We start from the raw sequence: 25,670 nt of genomic DNA, 5'->3' as shown, positions 1-25,670 counted from the left end.
ACTCCAGGACTCCTTTCTCTTTTCCCTGGGCTTCTATTTCAACTTAAAATCAGGACCACATAGATTATCACTAAATGTGTAAGTTTTATCTCCCCAGCTGAACTGTCCAAGGTCAGGGTCATCAGTCATCCCCTTATAAGGCCCTTAACTGGTAGCACGGGACAGCTGTGTTGTTCAGTACCTGGTGCCTGACTGACTGGGAGGTTTCTCCCCTCCAGAATGATGACCAGGAAGGGAGTCCCCATCCCCTTTCCCTCACTGCACTGCTTTTCTGCATATCCATCACCATGAGTGATGGGAGTCAGGGAGGGGGACTCTCTCCTGGTGAACCCACTTAACCCAAAGTCCAAGGTGAAGAAGCGACTGGTGAGTGGATGTCATCAGGTGCATCTCCATCAGGAGAAAGTTCCTCTGATGTAACCCAAAGGAAAGAGGGAGGCAAAGGCCAGGAGCAAGGGCTCAGCCCCCCAAGACCCGTTCTCAGACCGCTTGGACACACACTAGCCATCGTAAATGCACAACGTGTTAATCAGCTACATTCACTTGACTAACACCAGGTATTTTAACATTATTTACATCCCAAAGCTTGAAAAACACAGCGTTTTCCTTCCAGTGTTGTCCAGAACAACCCAAACAAGCGGAGCTATTAGGCCCATACCAAGGGAAAAGATCTCCCAGAGCAGGATGCCATAGGACCAGACGTCACTCAGCGTGGTGTACAGGTTGTCAAAGATGCTCTCAGGAGCCATCCACTTCACGGGGAGAAAGGTCTGCAGGGAAGGGGAAGGACATTAAACCCAGCATGTGCAGCAATAATCTACAGCAGCAAAAATAGGAAGGGCTTCTCTTGGAGCTAATAACAACTTGCGCCAGGAACTTCACTCTGCATGAGCATCTGTACTCCCAGGACTAGAAGAGTGCCTGGCACCTTCTATAGCACTAGGTGCTCTATATACATATCTTATGAATGATGGGTGCTCACTCTTGTCTCTTATGCCCTCCCAAGGAGTAACATCCAAAGATATTTAATCCTGAATTTTTATCCCAAAGGTATGAGCCTTAAGTGGACCTGTCCCCTATTTTCAGGTGTTCGTAGGAACAAAATTAAGAACAGACCCAGTGAACTGAGAGCCAATTACATTTTTGAACTGTAAGCAACAATGGGAAGAAGGTTCAAATGTAGAACAGAATGACTATCTTTAAGGAAATTGTGCCTCTAAAATGTATTAACTCAAATGGCTTTAACATTTCAGGGTCACAGACACCATCTGAAAATTTGATAATCTCCAAAGGTGTGCTCCTTGGAAATGAATGCACAATTTACATATTAATAGCTAACACTTTCCTTCTTTGTAAGTGCCAGGCACTGTCCTCAGCATTTTACACAAATCCACTGATCTAATGCTCCACGGCAACTCAGAAGATAGGTACTGATAACACTCCCCCGATACAGTTAGGGAAACCACGGTACAGAATAGCCAAGACACTTGCCCCGAGTGCCTACGCTAGTAGATGCCGAGCCGGTGCTCACACCCAGGCAGTCTGTCTGCAGAGCTTGTGGTTTGCCTACTGACCCCTGGACCCCATTCATGAATGTCATGGACTCCATGTTAAAAGTCCAGGCTGTGAATGGCTAGAAGCAACATCTGCTTTCAAAGATTCAAGTAAGGGAGGGCAAGCATGCCAAATGAGCTAGGGGCACGTACACTGCCTTTGGACACGTAGTTCGAATCATGCATGATGTCTCTGGCCAGGCCAAAGTCACAGATCTTCACGATTTTCCCTTGCGCCAGGAGGACGTTGCGAGCCGCCAGGTCCCGATGGACACACTGCACACAAAGGGAAGACAGGATGGGGGTCAATCCACCTGCCACTGGATAGCACGCCCCCTGCAAGACTGGCCACTTAACAGGGACTCTTGGAGGTGCCCGGACACCTCAGGAAGGCTGTCCTGGCCCCCAGAGCTCACCCCGCCCAGGCTTTCAACCCAGTGCCTTCCAAGAGGGAGAAAGCTCTGGAGAAAAGTGGACACCTGATCCTGCCGGAGGGCCCACTCACCTTCTGGGAAGGGGTATCGAGAAGCAACGTGGCAACTGGCTCCTCCACAACTCTCCTTCCATGCTCACCTCACCCAGAGCAAGGCCTGGGTCTAAAGAGGTCTCTGTTGTCTGAACACACTTACATTTTTTGAAGCCAAAAACTCCATTCCTCGGGCGACTTGATAGGTAAAGCTCAACAAATCCAACAAAGTCAGGCCTTCTGAGTTATCATCTGAAAGGAGGTTTTTGACTTCTGAGTCTGCAGGAAAAAAATTAAATGTGTTGGCGCTAGTGAACAGCATGAAACATCAGCCACCTTGACACTCTCTCAAGGCTGGGCCACTCATTAGGCTGCAGAGGCTTGTCCAGAGAACATACCTATGATCATGTTCTCATAGTGTCTAGACCTCACAGATGAGTATACACTATGCAGAAATGTCCTCTTTAAAAAGAAATGCAGACTTCCCTGGTGGCTCCGTGGTAAAGAATCCACCTGCCAATGCAGGAGACACAGGTTCCATCTCTGGTCCAGAAAGATTCCATGTGCCATGGAACAACTAAGCCCGTGAGCCACAACTACTGAGTTCTTGCTCTAGAGCCCTAGATCCACAGCTAGTGAAGCCCATGTGCTCTACAGCCCATGCTCCACAACAAGAGAGAAGCTACCGCAATGAGAAGCCCGAGCACCACGAAGAAGAGTAGCCCCACTCGCTGCAAGTTGAGAAAGCCAGTGCAGCCATAGATAAATAATTTTTTTAATTTCAAAAATAAATAAAAAGAAATATATCCATAAATACATACACTTGGTTTAAATATATATCTCCATAATGACTAGTCTAATAGGTTCTCACACATATTTTTGTTCTTGTTTGGCTCCCAAATTTTCCTTTAGCAAATCACCTCAGCCACCTTTAAAACACATATCCACACCCACCCACACCCACAACCACACCCACACATCTTCTATGATGAATGTACAGGAAGCCTCTATGAAAAAGCAGCTTCTAGGAATTGCTTTTGTTTTTCTTTTTAAAGCCACCTTCATAGTACTTGGCTTACTTTATGAATGAAATTAGCCACCAATCAGGCTAGAGTAGCAATCTTGAAGCTCAGTGCCAAAGACTTTGCATGTAGTTCCTTTCTCTGTAACTTGCCCACTTTCCCCAGTTGGTCCTGCCTGGAAGGGTCCCAGGGTTTTCGAGGAAGGAGGCAATCTAGGCCAGCAGCTCTCAGCACTTTTTGAAAAAGCTCAGGCAAGTACAGAGTAGCTGCAGCCATTCACATTTTTCCAGCCAGAAAGCAATGGTCTGCCTGCCAACCGGGCTCGGGCTGAGCATGAATCAGGTTCTCCTGACATCTGGAGCCAGGTCCGGCCTGGGAAGCAATGGAAACTATTTTTAACAATACAGCAGGGGAGCGGAAGTGTTGGTTCCGACAAGTCTCGTTGGCCAACCTTTTAAAAGGGCTTGGAAGTTTACCCAGCTGGCACTGAGAGGTGAATGGAACTTGGAGCTGCAGCAGTGGAAAATATTATTATGTACTACGCTTTGCAAAACAAGCACATTCTTTTTTTTTTTTTTTTTATGATTATACCTTTCATTCAAGAACCCTGAAACCATCCAGAGTACATCAGTGATTTTCAAAACAATTTCCATGGCAGCACAACACCTTTCAGGCAGGACCTAGGGGAGGTCTCAGACCCAGGAATACAAAATTATGTGACAAAGCATGGTCAGATCTCTCCCGAAGCCTCCTCCCAGCTCCAGGCCTGTGATTAGACTAGAACCCTGCAGGGGCCACCCCCCACCAGATGTGTGGTGGTCCATCTGGTATGGGCATCAGCTAGGCTCCCTGGAGTTTATAAATCAATCAACCCTGCCACATGCTCATCTGCTTTGAAAACAAACGGATCTTCCTTCAAACAACATTGAGTAGAAACACCCAACACCCTTGTCAGATAAAATACCTCAAACTGTCCACTTTTCAGTTTCTATCACAAATTGGGCATTAGCAAAGCTAACAGCTAGGGCGATTAAACACAGATATCAGAGATTTATATAACTGAATTTTTTAAAATAATATTAGGAATCAATAAAAGATTGCCAGATTTTAATGTTACCAAGTAAGGGCACTGAGAAAAAATAATTACCACCATACCTTCATTTAAAGCAAAAAAGGTATGTTAAACCAAAAAATGAATACTATTATGTCAGAATAAATAATTCTTTAAAATGATTACACTTTAAAATGTACAATTCAGGGATGCAATGTACAACATTATTAATACAATTAATACTGCTATATTTTATATATGAAATTTAAGAGGCTAAATCCTAAAAGTTCTCATTGCAAGGGAAAAAATTTTTCTTTTTCTTTTATTTTGTATCTATGTGAGAAAATGGATGTTCACTAAATTTATCGTGGTAATCATTCACAATGTTTGTAAGTCGAATCATTACACTGTACACCTTAAATGTATACAGCCCTGTATGTCAATCATATCTCAATATATCAATATAGTCAGACAAAATAAAATTAATAAAATAAAATTACACTTAAAATCTGAAAAATTCATTATATTAGTTCTGTCTTTATTCTTTTCCTTTTTTCAGCTCACAAGCCAGGACTTCCCTGGTGTTACAGCGATTAAGAATCTGCCTGCAAATGCAGAGGACATAGGTCTGGGAAAATTCCACATGCCTCGGAGCAACTAAGCCCCTGTGCCCAACTACAGAACCCTGCACATCTAGAGATTGTACTCCGTAACAAGAGAAGCTACCACAACGAGAAACCCGCACACCGCAGCAGAGCAGCCCTCGGTCGCCACAACTAGAGAAAGCCCACACACAGCAATGAAGACCCAGCCCAGCCAAACACAGATAAATAAATAAAAAGAGTTTAACTAGTATGAGTTCTAGTTAAAAAAATTACAGGCCAGACCCGCAAAAACGTGTCACAGACCCAGCTGTGCAGATCTGCAGTTAGGGACCATGTGGCCTGACAGTCCAGCTTACCAGGCCTGCTCACCACCTTCTGAGTATTCCAAGTATCATATTAAACCACCGGGAGATCTCAGCACCCCAAGCACAAGCAAAGACACCTTTACCTAACATGGATTTCTTCTTATACGAGGCTGGGCGATCATACAGCGCTCTCTGGATGTCCGAGTATTTAGAAACCTCTTTTCTCTCCAGCATGGGGACATACTGTGTCGTGTCAGCTTGCTTCATGTCCATGTAGTCACCATTATTTTCAAAAGATAAGATAACGTAACTGTAAAAACAGAAAAAAGGAACCTTAGCCAGGGTGTCCCTCTGGAGTGATCACCCGTAACTCAGTAGGTGAAGACCAGGTACCCACCATGTGTGAGGCAGTGGTGGGCACAGAGGCGGCAGGGGAATCAAAAGCACAACCACCCACATCCTTCTCGTGGGCGGTCTAGTCGGGCAGATGCGCGTTAATCAAGGATCACACACAGACCACCTCAGCTCAACTCTCTTTATTCTGTTTTTCAGTCACAGGCCAGAGAGCTTCACCACGTGACCAAGTGGCTTGGACAGACGATTCCTTCTACCCAATAAATTTAACACCAATTTGGTATCCATTGAGTAATTTAATATGAAGTGAATTCACACACATTCTGATCTTGCAGAACGTCTTATCTACAGCGATCTTTTCAGTCACTTTAGATATCGATAGTGGCAGTCATCACTTCATTGGCCTGACTGGTATGCCCGGGTTCAGCAAGGACCAGTGTCTGAAACTTGTAAATCCTCAGATAGTTTCTCACAAGATATGAGCACCAAGGCTTCCCTGGCCAGAGACACATCTGGAAGTCTGAAGTGGACCACACATAAATAGCAACTGGCTCCCAGGATGATTTCGACTCTTCCTCTCATTCAAACCTATCAGCAAAGCTTTCCCCAACATGATATCCTGTCTAAGACACCTACAGACATGGGGTATCTCTCAGCACCATGTCACAGGGTGATGGAGCAGGGTAGTTGACTTCAAGTCTTGCTACCTCCTGGCCCTAAATCTGTAGACACGACCTCCATCAGGACACAGGTTGTCTACATTGGTGAGGCTCATAAGACATTTCCTCCCTAGAGGAGGAAATGGCAATCCACTCCAGTATCTTTGCCTGGAAAATCCCATGAACAGAGGAGCCTGGTGGACCACAGTCCCTGGGGTCCACAAGAGTCGGACACAACTGAAGCGACCGAGCACGCACGCACGCACGCATAAGACAGTGATTCACAGCAGCGTCTGTCTCTGCACCTACCTTCTTGTGCTTTCGTCAGCCGGGTTCAATCCAAAAATGTCCAGCTCTTTCTTTGGCTTCTCTGGATGGTGGCTCAGGAAGCTGTCCCTATTCTTATGCAAATAGTTGACCAAATCCCCATAGAAGCAGTACTCAGTGATGATGTAAATGGGGCCTGTGGGGTCCAAAACCAGTTGGAGATGAGCGTGAAGAACAGAGAAGCCATGAACCTACTGTATCTACAGTGGTAAAAGACACTGCTCAAGAACAGGGAGCTTCCCTCAGTGGAACTCAGTCCACAACCCCATTCAACAGACTGACATTTGCTGGCGTGGCTGGAGGTACAATGTTGGGGGATTAAAAAGCTTGGACAGTCTTCGCAATGGTAGGTGTTCTAGGGAAATCCTCACTCTGAGGTGAGCAAGCCTACCTGACTTGGTGCAGGCGCCCAGCAAGTTCACGATGTTTAAATGTGGCCCCAGGTGGGTCATTATCTTCAGTTCAGACATGAGAGCTTGTTTTTCACTGGATCTGGCTGTGGCTGTTGAAGAAATAAATCATACATCAGTTCAACTGAATTATTTATTTCCCAGAAAAAGCCAAAAGCATGGCTAACCCTACAACTAGGTATCATTTTATTTACTAACAGTCTCAAAGGGAAATGGCTAGTTACTCAGTCTACACACTAACAACTTATCCCAAGTCTGCAGGGTAAAAAGAAGCTACTAAAAATAACTCTTGATTTTCCAACATATAAGTGACAAGAATGCTCTAAATAAACCTCACTGACAAGAGTCTAAATACGCAAAAAACCTAGAGTTGAAATAACTAAGATCTAGTCCTAAATTTGACATTTACTGGCTGTGTGATTTTTGAGTTTAATATCTCCATGTTCAAGAAATCTCCAGAAAAGGGGCACTTACGTTTTAGCATCTTCACTGCTACTTTCATGACAGGTTGAGACCGACTTAATCCATAAGCAGTTCCTTCAACCACTTTCCCAAATGCACCAGACCCCAGGATCCGACCTGTGGGCAACCAGAACCATCAACACACACAGAATCAGGCATCTCATCCAATTCATATACCATGGCCAGCAATCATGGGTGCACAGCTGGGTGGTGTTTTTCCCATATGGAGAAAGCATAATAACTCCTCCAAGTCATCATGTCAAAACCAGAATTGAGCCCACAGGGAAGGAAATTAGTATAATTGCTTTTGTCACATAACATTTGCAAAGGAAAGGGAAAACACAGACGGGAAGAAAGGAGGTACAGCCCTCCCTAGTGTGAGCACTCATCTACAGGCTGGAGAGCTGAGCCAAAGCCTGGGCTCTATGGCACGTGTTCTCTGTGGCTCTGGCCCAAACCTCCTGGCTCTCTACCCTTCTGTTTTCCCCACACAAACAGGGGCACCTTTTGCAACAAAAAGCCTTTCTCCACTGGAAGTGAAAGTGAACATGAAGTTGCTCAGTCTTGTCTGACCCTTTGCGGCCCCATGGACTACAGCCTACCAGGCTCCTCCGTCCATGGGATTTTCCAGGCGAGGGTACTGGAGTGGGTTGCCATTTCCTTCTCCAGGGGATCTTCCCAACCCAGGGATCGAACCCAGGTCTCCCACATTGCAGGCAGATGCTTTACCATCTGAGCCACCAGGGAAGCTTCTCCACTGGAAATACTTCCCTATTCAGGACATTATCAATTCCAAGTAGTGATGAAGCAAACTTCAGGCTGGCCCTCCTGTTGTCTGTCTGTTAGGAGGACCAGGAAGAGAGAAGGCTAAACATGCCCAGGAGCACAACACTTTGCCACGCGTTGGGAGATACAAAAGGAAATGGAGGCTCTCGTGCCCACTATTTTTTTTTAACTTTTTATTTTGTATTGGGGTACAGCCAATTAACAATGTTGTGAAAGTTTCAGGAGAACAGAGAAGGGACTGACTCAGGCATACCTATACATGTATCCGTTTTCCCCCAAACTCTCCTCCCATCCAGGCTGCCACATAACATTGAGCAGAGTTCCCTGTGCTCTACAGTAGGTCCTTGTTGGTTATCCATTTTAAAATATCAGTGTGCACCTGTCCATCCCAAACTCCCTAAGTATTTCTTCCCGTGTGTTGCCCACTCTTAAAGAGTCTGCAGTCTAAAACAGACGTTTCCATCAAACCAGGGGAAGCCTTGGCTCCTAACGGGCACTGGGAGCCCATAGTGCCGCTGACTGCACGTCTGCTTGACTAGAACTTATTCCTGCAAAGGTACCACTTCCCCAGCAGCTCGACAGTACACAGAAGCAGAGAGACACAGGAACACCTCTTAGCAATGAATGTTGCCCCTTTTTCTCCTTATTTTATTACTTTTTAACTTCCCTAAGCTCCTCACCTTTTGTAAAACAAGGGAGAAAATATAATAAAGCAAGCTTAGTTCTCAGACATAGGTATTTGAATGAGAGAGGCTAGGGTGTCTTGTTTGATCTCAGTTTAAGTAACTTTCTAGGAAGACCTAATTTGGCTGCTTTCTGGAATGAGACAAGTAGATAATTTAAAAATGCCTTCGGCGTCCTCCAAAGTACCTACTGTTAGAATATTCATGATGACACAACCTCTAGCTCTCACCTTCATTTGTCTTTGTCCTATTTTCATTCATTTAGAATGTAATTAAAAAATATATATATATATATATATCTTGACTAAAGTTTCCTGTACTTGGTCTCAACCCAAGACGAAAATATTTGAAAAGTTTTTCATGTTTTGCTTTAAAATGTAAAAACTTATATTTTTACATTCTATTTTTAAAGAAGTATCTACTACATCCTCAGAAGGTACTGGGTCAAAACATATTTTTGAATTGTCTTCATTCATTTTTCATCTGCTCCTTTTTCATCACAGAAATTCATCTCGTTTCCAATAGGTATCATTTCCAAAACAAAGCCACTCTGATGGGTGTTTCCCTATAGTCGCTTCTTCTTTTGTAAAATTTTCTTAACCTGTAATTTGCTATGGAAGGAGGTTTAAAAAAAAAAAAATCATTGCAGTGATCTGATTGACTCACTTTCAAAGGCAGAAAAACATTTCCAAAAAAGCCAATTTCTAACGCCTCACTCTTACTAAGCACAGGTTCAGATCCTTTGTTCCTCCACAGGCCTGTGAAGAGTAAAGTTGTGGACAAAGCAAAAGGAGTCCTGGGAGATCACCCAGCAGGGCAGGAGCTTACCAAGCACGAGTCCATCTCTTGGAAACTCCCATCTCGAGTCGTAAGGCAGCTGCATCGGGTCCACATAAATGTATTCATGTCCATCAGGGCTGATTGATTCAATGACCCTCCAACGGATTTCATACCTTGGTTTCTATAAATGATGAGGACAGGTAACTGGCAAATTATCAACGTCCAAAGATACCAAAGCTTAACCACAGCAGCAAAGTGACTGACACGGAAGGATTCAGCAACATTCACTCATCATCTAGTTACTGAGCTCCTTCTCTGTGCCAAGCACTGAGCTAGGTTGCTCTTCTTGTTCTTATCAGTAAGGATTTTTAGTTCTTTAAAAAATATCTACCTGTTTCCAAATGACGACCAGGACAATGAGTGAGATGATCACAATCACCAACAACACCAGGACAGCAGCCGCCACAGTGAGCTCAGAGCGCAGAGCTAGAGGACAAGAGGTGGGGCATGGTGGAGAACTTGCACAAATTCGCAGGAGGGCAGGAAGGCAGGGTGGCCATTTCTGGGCTGGAAATCTCTCTCTACTGGTGAGAAGCATAAGGGCTGCCTGGCTCATTTGGGGAATGGACAAGATCATCTCTCAATTATTTACATACATGAAACTACTCCAACTCTCCCCTTGGATGGGCAAGGGACAAAATTTGGCTGGGAACACAATCCTTTCTCCAAAGGTGTGAACTGGACTATAAAGACTGATAAATGAGGCTGAGCGATGCCATTAGTTCAGAAAGTTAAGTGCAGTGTATTTTGAAAGGTTACTGTATACTTATATTGCTTTTGGCTTCACTAATTTTTTCTTTTTTAAGAAGTCAACCTGTCTCAACTGTTACAAGGACCAACGAGGCAGAAGATCCTCCTTCCCCATCCTCCATCACCATACCAGACCAAAGAGACTAGGTAGCTATATGCTTATAGACAAACAAAATACCAAGGGGCCTCAGAAAGATGCAGTTTGAGATCTGAAACTAAAAGACAAGGCTCCTACACAGGTGCCCAGAGAAGATCCTTTAAGAGCCTCTGGACCTTCAGTCCTATAAGGATCCCATCTGGGATTCAAAGTCCCACCGAAGGGAGGAAGGGCTCAGCTGAAGACTTAGTTGTCCTAACCCATGAGCTACTCACTGGGAGCCACCAGCTTCAGCTCTCGGCTTTCCACCCCGAGGAGGTTCTTGGCCAGACACCGGACTGCAATGGTCTCCTCCACTTTGGCAAATGTCACCTGGCCTTCCACTGTGCTCCTGTCTCGGGGGTGGACCCCTGTGATGATGTTTGAAACGTTGTTGGCCAAAACTGTCCATGAAGTTTCATTGTTACATCTGGAGAGAGTAAAAGGCACAGATATAGAGCCCATTGTGGGGAGTCATGGGGGTGGAGCAGTGAGAATCATTTAAGACAGCAAGCAGTGCTGACCCTGTCTGCATTTGCAAGGCTACAGATGGATATTTTAGGTGCAGATTAACCTTAAAACTTGTTCTCCTAGAGAATAAACTACATGTGGGTAATTAAAAGTTAACTGTTGGGACCTGCCTGTGGGTCCAGTGGCTAAGACTCTGAGTTCCCAATGCAAGAGGCCTGGGTTTGATCCCTGGTTAGGGAACTAGATCCCACATGCCCCAACTAAGAGTTGGCATCTAAAGATCCTGCATGCCGCATGCACATGACCCAGCACAGCCAAATAAATTTAAAAAATTGTTTAAGTTAACTGTTTTTGAAGGCAAGGCAGAGATAAACAAGTTCAATCCAACAGAACTACCCATCACAAGCCTTGAACCCCTGAGCAAACTAGACTTCAAGAATGTTTTAAGTATGCCAACGTCCCACCCCTCCAAAAGAGGCCTGGTCCCCTCCCTTTTCTCCACCCCCGCTGTGGGGACCCCCTCAGGTGTAACTAGGACTGGACCTAGAATCCAGCCCGTCTAGATCCAAGTCCAGTGCCTTTTGGCCTTGGGTGCCGGGGGGAGGAGTCTCAGCCTCCAAGAAAAGCTCAGAGGCTTCGGAGCACAGCAGGCACCCCGGGAAGGAGTGCAAGAACACTGCACTCTGGAGACGCCCACGGAGAAGGTTGAGGAATGAGCAGTGAAGGAGGAACTGGAGAGTTACCTCCCACCACACAGCAGGTACAGAGAAGCCCCCTGGGCAGTATCTTCAGGCATGTTCACACTCCAGTCTAGCCACCAAATAAAGTTCATCAAAGACGAAATGTGAAATGAAAATGTGGGCCAGGGTAGGAAAGAGCCTCTTAGAGCAGGTCTTTAAATTCATGCTCTTTTCAGAATGCAGACCCTTTGAGAATATGCTGAAGGCTGTAGACCTTCTTCTTACAGCTATTCAGAACACAAAAGCACACGTGCATACCTACACATGCACACACACACAAGGTCCATGTTTAGAACCCTATCTTGTAGTTTGTGAGACCAGGCCAAATAAGAATCACAAATTCCAAAAACAGAGCCAGCCAAAGAAATAAAATACATTTGAGGGTCTCTGTGCTAAGGCAGAAACATCCTGACCACAAAAGAGAAAGGAATGTGTTCCATACTTCTTAATATCCTTGCAAACCATCCACTCGATATCAGGAAGAGGGGTCCCTTCGGCTGTGCATCTCACAGTCTGGCCCCCATTAGAGCCATGGTGGTCGTCAACCAAGTCCAGTATGGAGGATGGAACTGCAGGAGGTGAAAAGAAATCAGAACTGGATGGCTGGCATACCAGAACTTTGGGGAACTACCAAGTGGAATATGAGTTCAAAACCTGTCCACATAACATTTGAACCTATAAATCAACCAACCACCCAGCAGGGAGCTGAGACCAGTCTTATGCATAACAACACTCCAGTTTGCACAGATCCAACTGGTTAAGAGCATGCTTACGGCATTTGTGCCCTGTGGTGTTTTAAATCTGGTGTAAAGAAAGCAAAAAGCCCCTGTGTTGATTTGACTTGAAAGACAAAGAGGCTCTTAGAATTATAGCTTGGGAATCAGCTTATAGATTCATCTAAATGCTAGGGCCTAAAGCAGCATTTACCAAAGTGCAATAGTATTACATTTTAAAGATTCTTTTTTGTAACCAGTGATCAAATGTTAGAAATATGCTAATACTTGTATCACAGATTGACTCTGAGGGTCAAAAGAGCCTAACATGGCCCATGGTAGGTACTCAGTGACTAGGTGCTTAACTGGAGTATACACAGACTCGGGCACTCCGTTCTGGGAGGGGCTTCTCCAGAGGTCTATAAAGAAAGCTAGGCACAAAAAGCCAAAACACTCTGGAACGACCTAATGTCATCCGGGCCAAAACATATCATCTCACTCTTTTCAGAACTGGAAGTACCTAATTGAGAAACAGGTGGTAAGGAAGCGATTGAAGCCTAGGAATTCCAAGTCAGACAGTTCCAGACTAGCCTGGAACTTTTCAGAATTATGTAAATTCATAAGTCCAACAGAGCTACACCTGACACCCACACCCCCTGCTTCTCTCTGAAAGGGTTGCTTTTCCCTCCATGACCTGGGGGGACAGGGCTAGGCTCTCCTCGGGAGACTCTCAGTCACCCACCCACCGAGCTGAAGTTATCTTTATCAGGCTCTTACAAACCTTGAGTCAAGAGTTCAAAAGTATAGCTCTTCACATCATCTTCATTTTGAACTACAATAGTATAATGGCCGCTGTCTTCTTCCTTTGCTCGGATCAGCTTTAATTTGCTTCGATAACTTAAAAGAAAAGGACTGTGTTTCAGCAAGGAGTAGCCCAATAAATTCCAATCGTTAAGCAGTTACCATTTTCAATTCAAATGTTGTTAAAAAATATCTTGTCCATATGATCACTTTCCTGGGATTTCCCTTATACTGTCTATGCACTGAAGGTCTGAGTTGTAGACATTTTATTCTTAAACAGAAGACCAGAGATGAACAATGGCTTATGTGGCTACAAGAGCAGTCAGCTCTGCTAAGGCCTGACTTCTAAATGGGAAAAAACAAATCTTACCAGCTTTCCTTTTATTTGAATCCTGGATTTTTATATTTAAGAAAAAAATACTTGCCAACACTGTTAAGCAACTATACGCCAATACAAAATAAAAACAAATACTTGATTCCTCTTAACATCCATCATATGAGTGATTCAGCCAAATATTGGAACAACCTTGGAAGAAATAATAAAGACACTGTCTCTGTATTAATACAGGGAGGTCACTGGGGTATAAAACTCTTGCTTGCTTGTATTTGCTTAAAAAACTCTGGAAGGTTTCATAAGAAACCTTCCTAACAAAACTAATAAAAGTATTCCTTGTGGGTGGGGAGGCGAGGGTACCAACGCATACGAGGACAGAAGAGGAGTGAGGCTTCTTACAATGCACTGTCTTTAGGTGTGAATATTTTTAAAGTGCAAGATGCATCTTAAAAAAAAAATAGAGAAACATATGCTTTCATACCTCATTAAAGAGAAATTTCTCCAAAAGATGCTTACACGTATAATAAATGACATTTAGTCGTGTGTGTGTGTGTGTGTGTGTGCATCAATAAAGTAATTGCCCATCTGACTGTCCTTTACAACAGTGTGGAAGAGCAAGCGGAGTGAGAGGAAGAGCACTGGTCATGGAAGGAGAGACCTGGGGCATTACTGAAACTCTCCAAGCCTCAGGTCCTTTATGGGTACACCATGGGATAACTGTATGCAAGGCGTAGTATCATTTTGAGAATTAATTACATGAAATAATCTATATGAAAGCATTTCAGAGGCTCTAAAACAGCCGGCAAACGTCGAGTCTTCTAGCCAAGACACCTGACGCTAGGAGATGTGATGAGCACACTGGGCTGGCCTTGCCTCTGCCGCACCAAACTGAACACCTCTGGAATGGATTTCTTTAGAGCCCCCTAAGCACCCCTGGCTGCCAGTGACCAGACAGTCTGCCATCGTTCACTTTTTGCATGTGTCCAGCCAAGGAAGCTGTGAATCCACGAGTCTTAGGGAAACCAGACCCCCCTCCACCGTGTGCATCCTTACATTCCCTGGCCTGCCATGGGGACCAGAATATGTGCTGGAGGAAATCAAAAAACACCTTAAGAGACAGCTCTCCTGGACTGCTCCGTGGACAACCACCATCGCTACCGATGGTAGCTTGCAGACAATCCTGGTGTCTCAAGTGTTGGCTACGCTGGGATCACCCTATTTCTCTCTGGCCTCACAGCCTAGTAGAAAGTTAGACCCTGTCCACTTCTCTGTGTTCCTACATTTTGTGTCTTAGAAAGCCTTCCAGATTCAGTGTCCCACTTCCATCTTTATCACTGTTCCACAGAGGTAGTCACATTCCATTTTCCCAGATGTTGCTTCTCAGCTACACATGGAATTCAGTTCAGAAAGAAGGAAGCAAATCCTGAAATTAAGTGAACTAATGGCAGAGGTTCTATCTTCTCCTCTTTCCTGAAGGCTTGAAATAGAGGATTTTGTCTCCTTTGAAAGGTTTCTAACAAAGATGCAGGGCTGGATTAGCTGGGCCCTTCAAGAGGGATCTTCTGCTCTTGGATTCTAATCAGGGCTTAAAGCTGCAAGAGACCTCAAAATATCATCCAGTTCCTCATCTTGAAGGACATAAGGTATTCTTAACCCTACACTATAGATGAGGAAACTGAGGCTGAATGGTGACTTACACACAACTCCACCACTAGTTAAGAGATGACAACAGTCTACAGCTCCTCAGAGAGCAAGGATCCAAACTACCCATTGTACGTTCTCTCCTGACCAAATTTACTCAGACACTACTCTTATTTCCCATGAAAGTCTCACTGGGGCAAATGTGTTTCAAATTAAGCCAATGATGTTGTGTTTCATGTAGGCTTATGTGATAACTGCCCTGGAACTGGAATCACCATACATGTCTACTTGCAATATGGGTGATGGATATCAGGGAATATATATGAAAACCAAGTGGGTCCAATTTTACTTTCTTTCCTCCACCCCTTTCTGAATCCAGGAACCTGTCTTTCATTGGGAGCAGAGATTTTTCAGTTCTTTCTTCTCATTTCATTGTTACATACTTACCAACATACTATTATTGCATTGCAACATTATCATGAAATGCACCTGATTTCCAGTATCTTCTATTTCTGATTGCTAAATTTTCTATACTGACTCTTGTTTGGGGTCATAAGACACACACAAACCTCAGTCTATCTAAGAATATACAATACAAAGAAAAGGCAAACCTGAGAAGGGTGTTTCTTTACCTTATTTCCTGAATCTTTTCTATGTCAGTGGTGATCTCCGTGAGATTCTCAATCAGAGTCAGGTTGTCCTTTAGCCAGGTTATCTTGGGAGGGGGATAGGCCTGCACATCCACCACAAAATGCTTGACTTCATGCAGGTTGACAGCTTCCAACAGGTTAAAGTTGGGTTTGATTTCAATAAATCCTTTCTCTGTACAGGGAAGAGTTTCCATTAAACAATGATCACCTCACGGTGGATCCCAAGCAGCATGGCCGACAGGCATTTTAGGAAGCAGAGTGTACCGTGAACAGAAATGGTGACGTTCCTCATCTTTTTGACCTCCTTGGTGGCCTGGTGGGCAGCACATTCGTAATCTCCACTGTCTTTCACCGTGGCCTCGGGAACCCTCAGAGTGTACACCAACTTGATGGACGGGAACTTGGTTTCCTCCAGCCTCGTGATGCCTTTGCCTTTCTACAGCAGAAGAGGAGGAAAACTGACTCTAACAAGATGCTTCCTAAGAGGGAACCCCTGCGTAAGTTATGGGCTCAGTGATAACAATACACCAATGTGGCTTCCTGGATTGTAACAAGTATACCACCCTGTGGGGATATAGACGGGGGAGGCTGCTCCTGTGTTGAGCCCAAGGGGCAATGCAGGAAATCTTTGTACTTTTTACTCAGTTTTGCTATGAATTTAAAGCTGCTCTAAAGGGACTTCCCAGGTGGTCCAGTGGCTAAGACTCCATGCAACCAATGCAGGGGCCTGGGTTCAATCCTTGGTCAGGGAACTAGATCCCACATGCATGGGGGAGAGAAATGGAACAAAGGAGAGATACTATCAGATGCCAAAAAAAGAGCAAGGAGCAGAAATTTGCAAACTAGGAGTGAAGGGGGAAAGACCATATATATATATATATATATATATATATATATACATACACACACACATATATGTTTATATGTGTGCGTGTGTGTATACATATATATTTATTTATTTACTTATACATAGATGGGTTTTGCTCTCCAAAAGGGCGCTGCATTAAACACTGTTAAATGGTTTCTGCGTGGGACCATCACAGCCTTTTACACACAGTTCATACACACTGACCATGATAGGTTAGAATGAATGAGAACTGGACTTAACATACACACACCAATACATATAAAATAGGAAAACAACAAGGACTTACTATATAGCACAGGGAACTATACTCAATATTTTATGATAATCTATAATAAAAAGAATCTGAAAAAGAATATATATATTTTATATATATTTATATAACTGAATTACTTTGCTGTACACCTGAAACTAACACAACTTTGTAAATTAAATATACATCAATAAAATAAACAAAAGGATGAATGAGACCCTATGTGTAAATTCCCAGGGACCAGAGATGACACAGTGGCTCCCCTTCCCCACCTCCACTCCTCCCTTCTTCTTCTTTCTGTGGATGGGCCAGCTTCCACCAGAGTGCTCGGGATTCAGCAAAGATCACTAAATCTTTACTGAATGATTCAAGTTATGCCTGTTCACTGAAGGAAAGTTATGCATAGAAAAACCAGGCAGGGAATTCCCAGGCAGTCCAGTGGTTAGGAATCTGTGCTTCCACTGCCAGGGGCCTGGGTTCGACCCCTAGTGCGGTTTCGAGGTACAGTCAAAATAACAAACAAATGAATTTTTTTATAAAGGAATTTCCCTGGTGGTCCAGTGGCTAAGACTCTGTGCTCCCAATGCAGGGGGCCCAGGTTGGATCCTGGTCAGGGAGCTAGATCCCACATGCTTCAAATAACAGTTTGCATGCCACAACTAAAAGATTAAGACCTGCTGCTGCTGCTGCTGCTAAGTCGCTTCAGTCGTGTCCGACTCTGGCTCATATTAAAACAAAGGCAAGACCAGGCAGGCAAGAAACAGAGTATCATGGGCGTCCACAAGGCAGGGAAGCAGGCAAACAACATTACCCAATGCCTTAAAATTCAAAGGCATGGGAGGCAAGAAAAGGAGAATTCATGACTTTCAGCAATCAGAAACTTTTAAAATTCATTTGTGTTTTGCTTTGCTAATTTTTTGGTCATTATCTTGTAGCCATATAACCTGCCTATCTGATGAAAAAAGAGCACTCAGTGTGAAATCTCTATGCATTCTGAAGGACCTGGTTCAGCTATCATCATCTCAGACTCTCCCACTGCTCTAATTACCACAATGTCCTCTTGTCAGAGTGTGTATCAGAGATGGAAAGCTAAGGTCAAGAGGAGGTCAGTGTTTTGCCCCATGAGCGATAGGTCTTTGAAGCCCTACTGTGATCCACTCCCTGCCACCAGGGGCCTTGAGGGTACCTACCATTTGTCCAGGGTAAGTCCACTGAAAGTCAACCACCTCGTTGTTAAAGACGGTGCAGGTGACCACAATTGATTCGCCTGCCTTATACACAGTCTTAGGAGATTCCATTTCCAGATCAAGTTTTGATGTTGCTATTAAAAAAAAGAACAAACACAAGAACCTAAATATCCAAAGTATAGTCAGGATCTTACAAGGTTTGAATTTTTAAAGAAGATTCTGAAAAATAATTTGCAAACAACTTTGATCAAGACAAAATTTTGAAAATCTCAGAAGCCTTGATCTGCGTTGCCATACATAATTTGGTATAAAGTACTCCATTCTAAAGGAGATCACTCTTGGGTGTTCATTGGAAGGACTGATGTTGAAGCTGAAACTCCAGTATTTTGGCCACCCGATGCAAAGAGTTGATTCATTGGAAAAGACCCTGATGCTGGGAAGGATTGGGGGCAGGAGGAGAAGGGGATGACAGAGGATGAGATGGCTGGATGGCATGAGTTTGGGTAAACTCCGGGAGTTGGTGATGGACAGGGAGGCCTGGCGTGCTGAGGTTCATGGGGTGGCAAAGAGTTGGACGTGACTGAGCGGCTGAACTGAACTGAACTGAAAACACATACACATATATACATATACGCACATGCAAAACAATAACAATAGTAATAATAAATTCCAATTCGCCAGAAGACCACATTCGAATCCTCAAGCATTTGGGTGCATTATGACTGCAATCACTTTTATTGACCGATCAAGGCTTTACTGACTTCACTTTCCTAGCCACTAGCTCCTATCCCATCATTTATTTATTCTCCTCTTCTCTCCCATTCTGCTTCCCAGTTATTCTCAGCATCTCAACCTAGCATGGAGTCTGGCATAAAATAAGCCCTTCACAAGAGTTAAATGGTATACTCTCACTAACACCATACTGCATGTAAGTGCTCTATAAATGTGTTGGCCCAAGCGTGGTTTATACATTCCCATTTGCATTAACCACTCACATCAAAGGGATGAAGTCGGCAGCTACCAGCTTTTCTCAAAATCACTTTTCTGAAGTTATAAAAATTAACCTAGAAGTCCAACCCCCACAGGTGTGTGTTTGTAGTTACGGCCTTTGTAGTCAGGAATGCGACTAAAACAGTAAGAGGCTTATGCAAGAAAAAAAAAATTCCTTACTGTATACTGAAGTTGAAACACGAAGTTGAAACACGAGATCGTACATGGATAGGAAAGATTTTGCCTTTAGTAATGCCAAGCTTCATATTATTACAGCCACAGAGATGAGCTTAACATTGTAGGTTCAAGGTGGGGTTAATCTACCTTTAGGAGGTTAATGCCAAGTCCCCATATCAGAATTTGGGGGTTCCATCACTAGGGACTAGGATTTTAAAAGAAAATTCTACATGTATTTGATGACTTTGCCTGTACCTCTTATTTAGAGAAGATAAGAGAGAGCACAAGTACCTGTGTAAGCATAAACATTGAATGGAATGGTCTGGAACTTCTTCCCTCTGACCGTGGCCTCACAGATATAGAGCCCGACACTGAAGGTTCCTTTAAAGCCTTGTCTGCTGTCATAGGAGGCAGGCACTATCCCCTCACTGCTGAGTAAGGTCACTGGAGTCTCAGGATCAGTCGTGCGGCATGGGATGATGACCGAATCTTCGTCCTCCACGATGACCAAGGAATCTGTCATTCCTAGAGGTACGAAGGCTACATCTGGGTCTGACATTTGGGGGAAAAAATGAAAAACACATTAAGGATTAATTTCACCTTCACACATATATGCAAAAAAATTACTTCTTTGGCATTAGTCATATTAGGTATGAATTTTACCTTTACTCATAAATCCAGAAGTGTCACCCCACTGACATTTGTCATCCTAACAGCTAGAAGGTGATTTTTTTAAGGTATGAACAATACCAAATTGCCCGTGCCTTCTTAAAAAATACTGAAAACAAATATAAATACTGTCAGAAATGGAGGTCAAAATTTAAACTACAAAACACAAAACAAAATGGATATTAAAATAATCAAGTCTGAAAAAAAATCATCAAGTCTGCTCAAAACATGAGAAAATACTCATAATTTTTGAATATGAAATGCTTTTTACAATGCCTATGACCTATAGCTGTATTACTTGAAAAGTAGTACAGAAATCTACTAAAAAATAACCTCTCAAATAATAAATAAAATGTATAATTCCACAAATGTATAATAGCCTGAGACTTTTCTTTTCAAAAGACAACCGGCTATTTAAACTACTTGGTAATAAGTACTGAGAGTTTCCAGCATCAGTTTCACAAAGGATACACAACTCTAGATAATTGCAAACAAAATCTCTAGCAATGCAGAGCCTGGCCGGATGATGTTTGTGCTGGGGCAAGGGAGAAATAGGAAAAATCTCTGGACAATCTTAGGCAGATCAAGACTCAGTTTAACAAACCCACCTTCCTACCACTGTCTTCAAAGCAGGGGAGCATTTATGTGAGAACGACAATGGGTGACATACTAAATATCTATTCCTTTTGAAACAATTTTTTTTCAATTGTTAGGAAAGAAAGTTGATACAGATGAGAATGGCAGAAAAGAAGTGAAGAGGGTTTAGATCCATAGTTACAGAAGACAGGGAAAGGTGCCAATTTTAAACTTTTTTTTGGCTGTTCCATGCAGATAAGGGATTTAGTTCCCTGACCAAGGATCAAACCCAGGCCCCCAGAAGTGGAAGCTCGCAGTATTAACCAAGAGACCTCCAGGAAAGTCCCAAGGAGCCATTTTTAAAAACTTGATAAAGCAGAAAGGTAGGAAGATATACTTCTGAAACTCCCTTACTCAATGTCCGCTAAAACAACACAGATGGCAAGAGCTATAAATGGTTTATATGCTTGTTTATTGAAGCCAAGTACTCTAGTTTGGGGGCTTCCCATGTGACTCAGCGGTAAAGAATCCGCCTGCCAGTGCAGGAGATGTGGGTTCGATCCCTGGGTCGGGAAGATCCCCTGGAGAAGGAAATGGCAACGCACTCCAGTATTCTTTCCTGGAAAATCCCATGGACAGAGCCTGGCGGGCTACCATCCATAGGGTCGCAAAAGAGACACAACTTAGCGATTAAATAAGACAAGACCAAAATTCTAATTGTATTCCCCTTTAATTCAACCATCTATATACTAAAATTTCCATGACTTGAATTTGTTTTTAGAGTTCCAAATTCCTGAACTCTATTAGCAAAGATTCCAAAAAACAAAGCCACAAAATAACTTCAGGTTAAAATATACAGTTTGATCTATAACACATCAGCCAGAGTTTCCTTTAAAGTTCAAGTCTTCCCTACCATCAAGTACTACTTATGCAATGCAAGATCCAGGTTCTATCCCTGGGTTGGGAAGATCCTGTGGAGAAGGGAATGGCAACCCACTCCAGTATTCTTGCCTGGAGAATTCCATGGACAGAGTAGGCTGGCGGGCTACAGTCCATGGGGTCGCAAAGAGTCGGACACGACTGAGCGACTTTCACTTTTCACAGATACAGACACAGGTACAGAGATAAACATAGATCGTTACAAAGGAATGCCCAGAGAATGCTAGGTGGGTGGTAAAGCAAATGAGATGCATGAGCTTGCATCTCAAGCTCATGGCTAAGTCTAGTTGATTAGGGTGGCTGCTGCCAGAAAGCACCACACATTCTGCCTGACTCTGAAATCCATCCCAACCTTAAGCCATTCCTTCCAGAGATGTTTCCAGACAAAGACTGTGTGGAACCAGGTCTCCCTAGACTGGAGGACTCCCAGACCTTCTTTACACAGAGGTCTAGGACTCATCTACCCCCACTTCCTTCCTTCTCTCCTTCATTCAGGGTCACACTTGCACTGCAGGCAGACAACTCTCCCAGCCTCTGCCGGATCCCTCCTCATCTTCTCTCATAAGCAGTGAACCAGTGAAGTTGCTCAGTCGTGTCCAACTCTTTGCAACCCCATGGACGGTAGCCTTCCAGGCTCCTCCATCCATGGAATTTTCCAGGCCAGAGTACTGGAGTGGGTTGCCATTTCCTTCTCCAGGGGATCTTCCCGACTCAGGGATTGAACCCAGGTCTCCCACGCTTTACCATTTGAGCCACCAGGGAAGCCCTTCTCTCATAAGCCTCTCCTTTAATATATCCCTTGCATATTTAACTCCACCTTACTCCTATGCTGGCATTTGCTTCTTGGAGGACAAAACACAACACTGACCAAGATTTTTATTAGAAAGAAAAAAATCCATTCCAACTCATCAAGGTTAAATACAGGCACACCTTGGTTTACTACACTTTGCTATATTGTGCTTCACAGATACTGGATTTTTCACAAATTCAAAGTTTGTGAATGCTGCATCAAGAAAATCTATTGGTGCCATTTTCCCAACAGCATTTGCTCACTCTGTGTCAAATACGGGTAAATCTTGTAATACTGCAAATGTTTTCATTATCATTACATTTGTTACAGTGATCTGTGATTGGTGATCTCTGATGCTGCTGCTGCTGCTAAGTCACTTCAGTCGTGTCCGACTCTGTGCGACCCCATAGATGGAAGCCCACCAGGCTCCCCCATCCCTGGGATTCTCCAGGCAAGAACACTGGAGTGGGTTGCCATTTCCTTCTCCAATGCATGAAAGTGAAAAGTGAAAGGGAAGTTGCTCAGTCGTGTCCGACTTGTAGAGACCCCATGGACTGCAGCCTACCAGACTCCTCCATCCATGGGATTTTCCAGGCAAGAATACTGGAGTGGGGTGCCATTGCCTTCTCTGTCTCTGATGCTACTATTGTAAAAAGATTACAACTCACTGAAGGCTCAGATGATGGTTAGTATTTTTAGCAATAAAATATTTTAAAATTAAGGTATGTACATTGCTTTTTAAGACATAATGCTATTGCACACTTAACAGGCTACAATGTGGGACTTCTCTGGTGGCCCAGTGGTTAAGTCTCTATGTTCCCAATCCAGGAGGCACAGGTTTAATCCCTTGGTCAGGGAACTAATATCCTGCATGCCACATGACATGGCCAAAAAAAAAAAAAAAAAGACTACAGAAGTGTAAACATCCAATGCACTAGAAAACCAAAAATAAAAATAAAAATTTGTATGACTCAATTTATTGCAATATTCACTTCATGTTGGGATCTGGGAACCAAACCCACAGTCTCTCCGAGGCGTGCCTGTATATGTTTTTTGGATTTGAAAAATATCATGGTTATTTTGAAGCCATTATAATGAACTATAAGCCACTCCAAGATAAGCCCTATCTAACTAATTTTTGTGTCCCCAACACTTAGCAGTGCCTGATACGCAGTACATGCAAGTAAGAGATCAAAATGAATAGAAATGAGTACATTTCAGATTTTCCTCACAATGCCAATAAAAGATGCCACAATGAAATGGTTTTCAAAACTTAATATAGTTCTAAAATGTTAACAATGAATATTTCTGGATGATGACAGGACAAATGATCTTGATTTAAGCTTGTGTGTTTGTAGTTTTCAAATTTTCTCTGATAAATATTTATTATTTTTCTACTTCTAAAAACTTTCATGCAATGAACAGGCAAGACAGGACAAGCCTGGTCCAGGGGGACCCAGGCAACTCACCTGGCACGTAGATGTAAATGTGCCTGCCCTCGATCTCGTTCTCGTCCATCTGCGTGTGGTTGTAATAGCAAGTGTACAGCCCAGTGTGGGCCGCCGAGGCGCTGACCACTTCCAGCACTGTCACAAAAAGGCCACTGTTGTTCTCCTCGTTTCTGATTTCCACGTCGGGGTACTCTTCTTCAGACATGGGGTACTGCCAGCTCACTTCACTCTCCCCAAAGCATCTCAGAGAAAAGGATGAATTCAGCTGCACAACCCTCTCATTTTCATTGGGCAGGATGGAGGGTAATGAAAGCTGGCAGAGGATTAGGCTCGGCCCTGTAAAAGGAAACACGCTCTGAACAGGATGCAGCCCGAAAGGACGGTCTCACCCAGAGCAGCTTCTGTGAACAATGACCATTTCTACGCAAAAATTCGTTAGCCTGGATGCCCATGAAAGGCCCCCCATTATGAACAGCACCGCATCTGCTGAGAGCAGCAAACGCTCCAAAAGCCTCAATAGCCCTGTCCAGCCCCTGCTGGGCTCACCCCTCCAAACACTCCAATGGACAGAGGACTTCTCACTCCAGCTCCATATCTTAGACGCTTATGTGGGACCACGAAATAGCGCAAGATGGCATAAGCTCAAGCTCATATGGGCTCTTTACTGTCTGCGTTCCCTATGGACAGAGGAACGGACTGAACAAAGCACAAGGCAGCTTTGTGCTCAAGAAGCATGCGTCTTCCATTTCTCACAATACTCTGGCGTGCCTCCTCTCTAATGACTTCCAAAACCAAAGTAGGAGGATGTGGATTTCAATTCAAAAAGAATAAGTCAAGCCCAAGAGTGAAAACTCTTCAGTTCATCTTAGAACCTAAAATGTCAGTTCAGCTTCCCCTGTCTATAAAACTGGTAGAAGTGATATTATGACTAAATTACGCACTCAAGATCACTAATCCCCTTCTAAGCCTGGTGCGGGAAATCACCCAACTTCAGTATGTGTGCACTCTGATTGGTCAGCTTGTTAAGAGGGATGTGGAAAGTGCACCTGAGTCCCTATTGTCCTGCGGGTGACGAATACAGAGTGGACTTCAGAACTCCTAAATCACTGATCATGCTCAATGTTGCCATATCCATCCAAGTGAGACCTAAAGAGACTAATAGGCTTAAGTTAACTCCTCAGACTAGAAAAACACTGGTGTCATGGTGAACATCTGCAATTCATGATTATCTGGATGAAAACTAAGAAAGTCCAATAAATATTTCAACACGTGGCCCTGCTGGCATCCTCCTGGTGGAAAAGTTAGTAAGCTTCCCCAAGCGTGAGATAGTGAGTAATTCAGTTTCAAGGCCAAAGGTGACTCAAAGATTTTGCAGCAATTAAAGCATCTTCCATTTAAGGCAGGTGTAACTTAAGACACGTATGATTTCCTGGATGAAAATTTCCTCTCTTTGTTTCCTTTGAGCATTCTTGAATTTATTTCTCTGACCCACCTCTCCTGGAAACCCATGACCCAGGAAACGGAAGAGGGTGGCGGGCAAATTTAAACTATTATTCCTAACAGCGTGTCAATGCCATGATGACACAGACTGAAATTGCCACCAGAGAACATTCTTTTTGGCATTAGCGCAACACAGCAAGGGGAACTGAATGTGTGTAGTCCTTCTAGATAACATCTTGTTTCTCTTTACTCTTTTGGACTGTTTGCAGGAATACAGGCAATACACCCCCAGAGCACAGAACTTAGGTGGGCGGGCGGGGGGCGGGGATTGCCCCTACGACAACAAACTCAGAGAGGCTTGAGATCCATACCTGTGAAGAGACAGCCTAAGACCAGGAGTGCCCAATGGGAAGTCCCCATTGTTCTGGAAAACTGAAAAAGTCAAACAGAAACAATGTTAGTCAATAAAACAACTAGTCATGAGCCTAGTTCTCTTTGTGCTTTGTGCTATGGAAAATGTTAACGACATCATTTCAGTCAACAACATGCTGGTTAAAGTAAGATTCACAGTTAA

General features: G+C 43.7%; 1 protein-coding gene across 3 annotated transcripts in view; it reads right to left on the bottom strand.

The window, feature by feature from the left end:
• PDGFRA (platelet derived growth factor receptor alpha) overlaps positions 1-25,670 on the bottom strand; it is a 47,776-nt gene that overhangs the window by 12,772 nt on the left and 9,334 nt on the right. For all 3 annotated transcript variants that reach the window (XM_019962765.2, XM_019962768.2, XM_019962767.2), the window contains exons 2-19: positions 25,468-25,528; positions 23,675-23,992; positions 19,523-19,783; positions 18,068-18,198; positions 16,024-16,195; positions 15,742-15,931; positions 13,115-13,230; positions 12,063-12,189; positions 10,646-10,839; positions 9,855-9,949; positions 9,512-9,644; positions 7,227-7,331; positions 6,734-6,844; positions 6,325-6,478; positions 5,146-5,312; positions 2,183-2,298; positions 1,707-1,829; positions 659-770 (exon numbers count right to left, since the gene is read on the bottom strand). In XM_019962765.2, the coding sequence (XP_019818324.2) occupies positions 659-770; positions 1,707-1,829; positions 2,183-2,298; positions 5,146-5,312; positions 6,325-6,478; positions 6,734-6,844; positions 7,227-7,331; positions 9,512-9,644; positions 9,855-9,949; positions 10,646-10,839; positions 12,063-12,189; positions 13,115-13,230; positions 15,742-15,931; positions 16,024-16,195; positions 18,068-18,198; positions 19,523-19,783; positions 23,675-23,992; positions 25,468-25,516 (2,674 nt within the window). In that variant the 5' untranslated portion in view covers positions 25,517-25,528. The remainder of the gene's footprint in view (positions 1-658; positions 771-1,706; positions 1,830-2,182; positions 2,299-5,145; positions 5,313-6,324; positions 6,479-6,733; positions 6,845-7,226; positions 7,332-9,511; positions 9,645-9,854; positions 9,950-10,645; positions 10,840-12,062; positions 12,190-13,114; positions 13,231-15,741; positions 15,932-16,023; positions 16,196-18,067; positions 18,199-19,522; positions 19,784-23,674; positions 23,993-25,467; positions 25,529-25,670) is intronic.

The sequence above is a fragment of the Bos indicus genome, chromosome 6 (assembly GCF_029378745.1).
Source record: "Bos indicus isolate NIAB-ARS_2022 breed Sahiwal x Tharparkar chromosome 6, NIAB-ARS_B.indTharparkar_mat_pri_1.0, whole genome shotgun sequence".
Lineage (NCBI taxonomy): Eukaryota > Metazoa > Chordata > Mammalia > Artiodactyla > Bovidae > Bos > Bos indicus.
The sequence above is the reverse complement of the archived record's forward strand: the minus strand, read 5'-3'. Positions and strand labels throughout refer to the sequence as shown.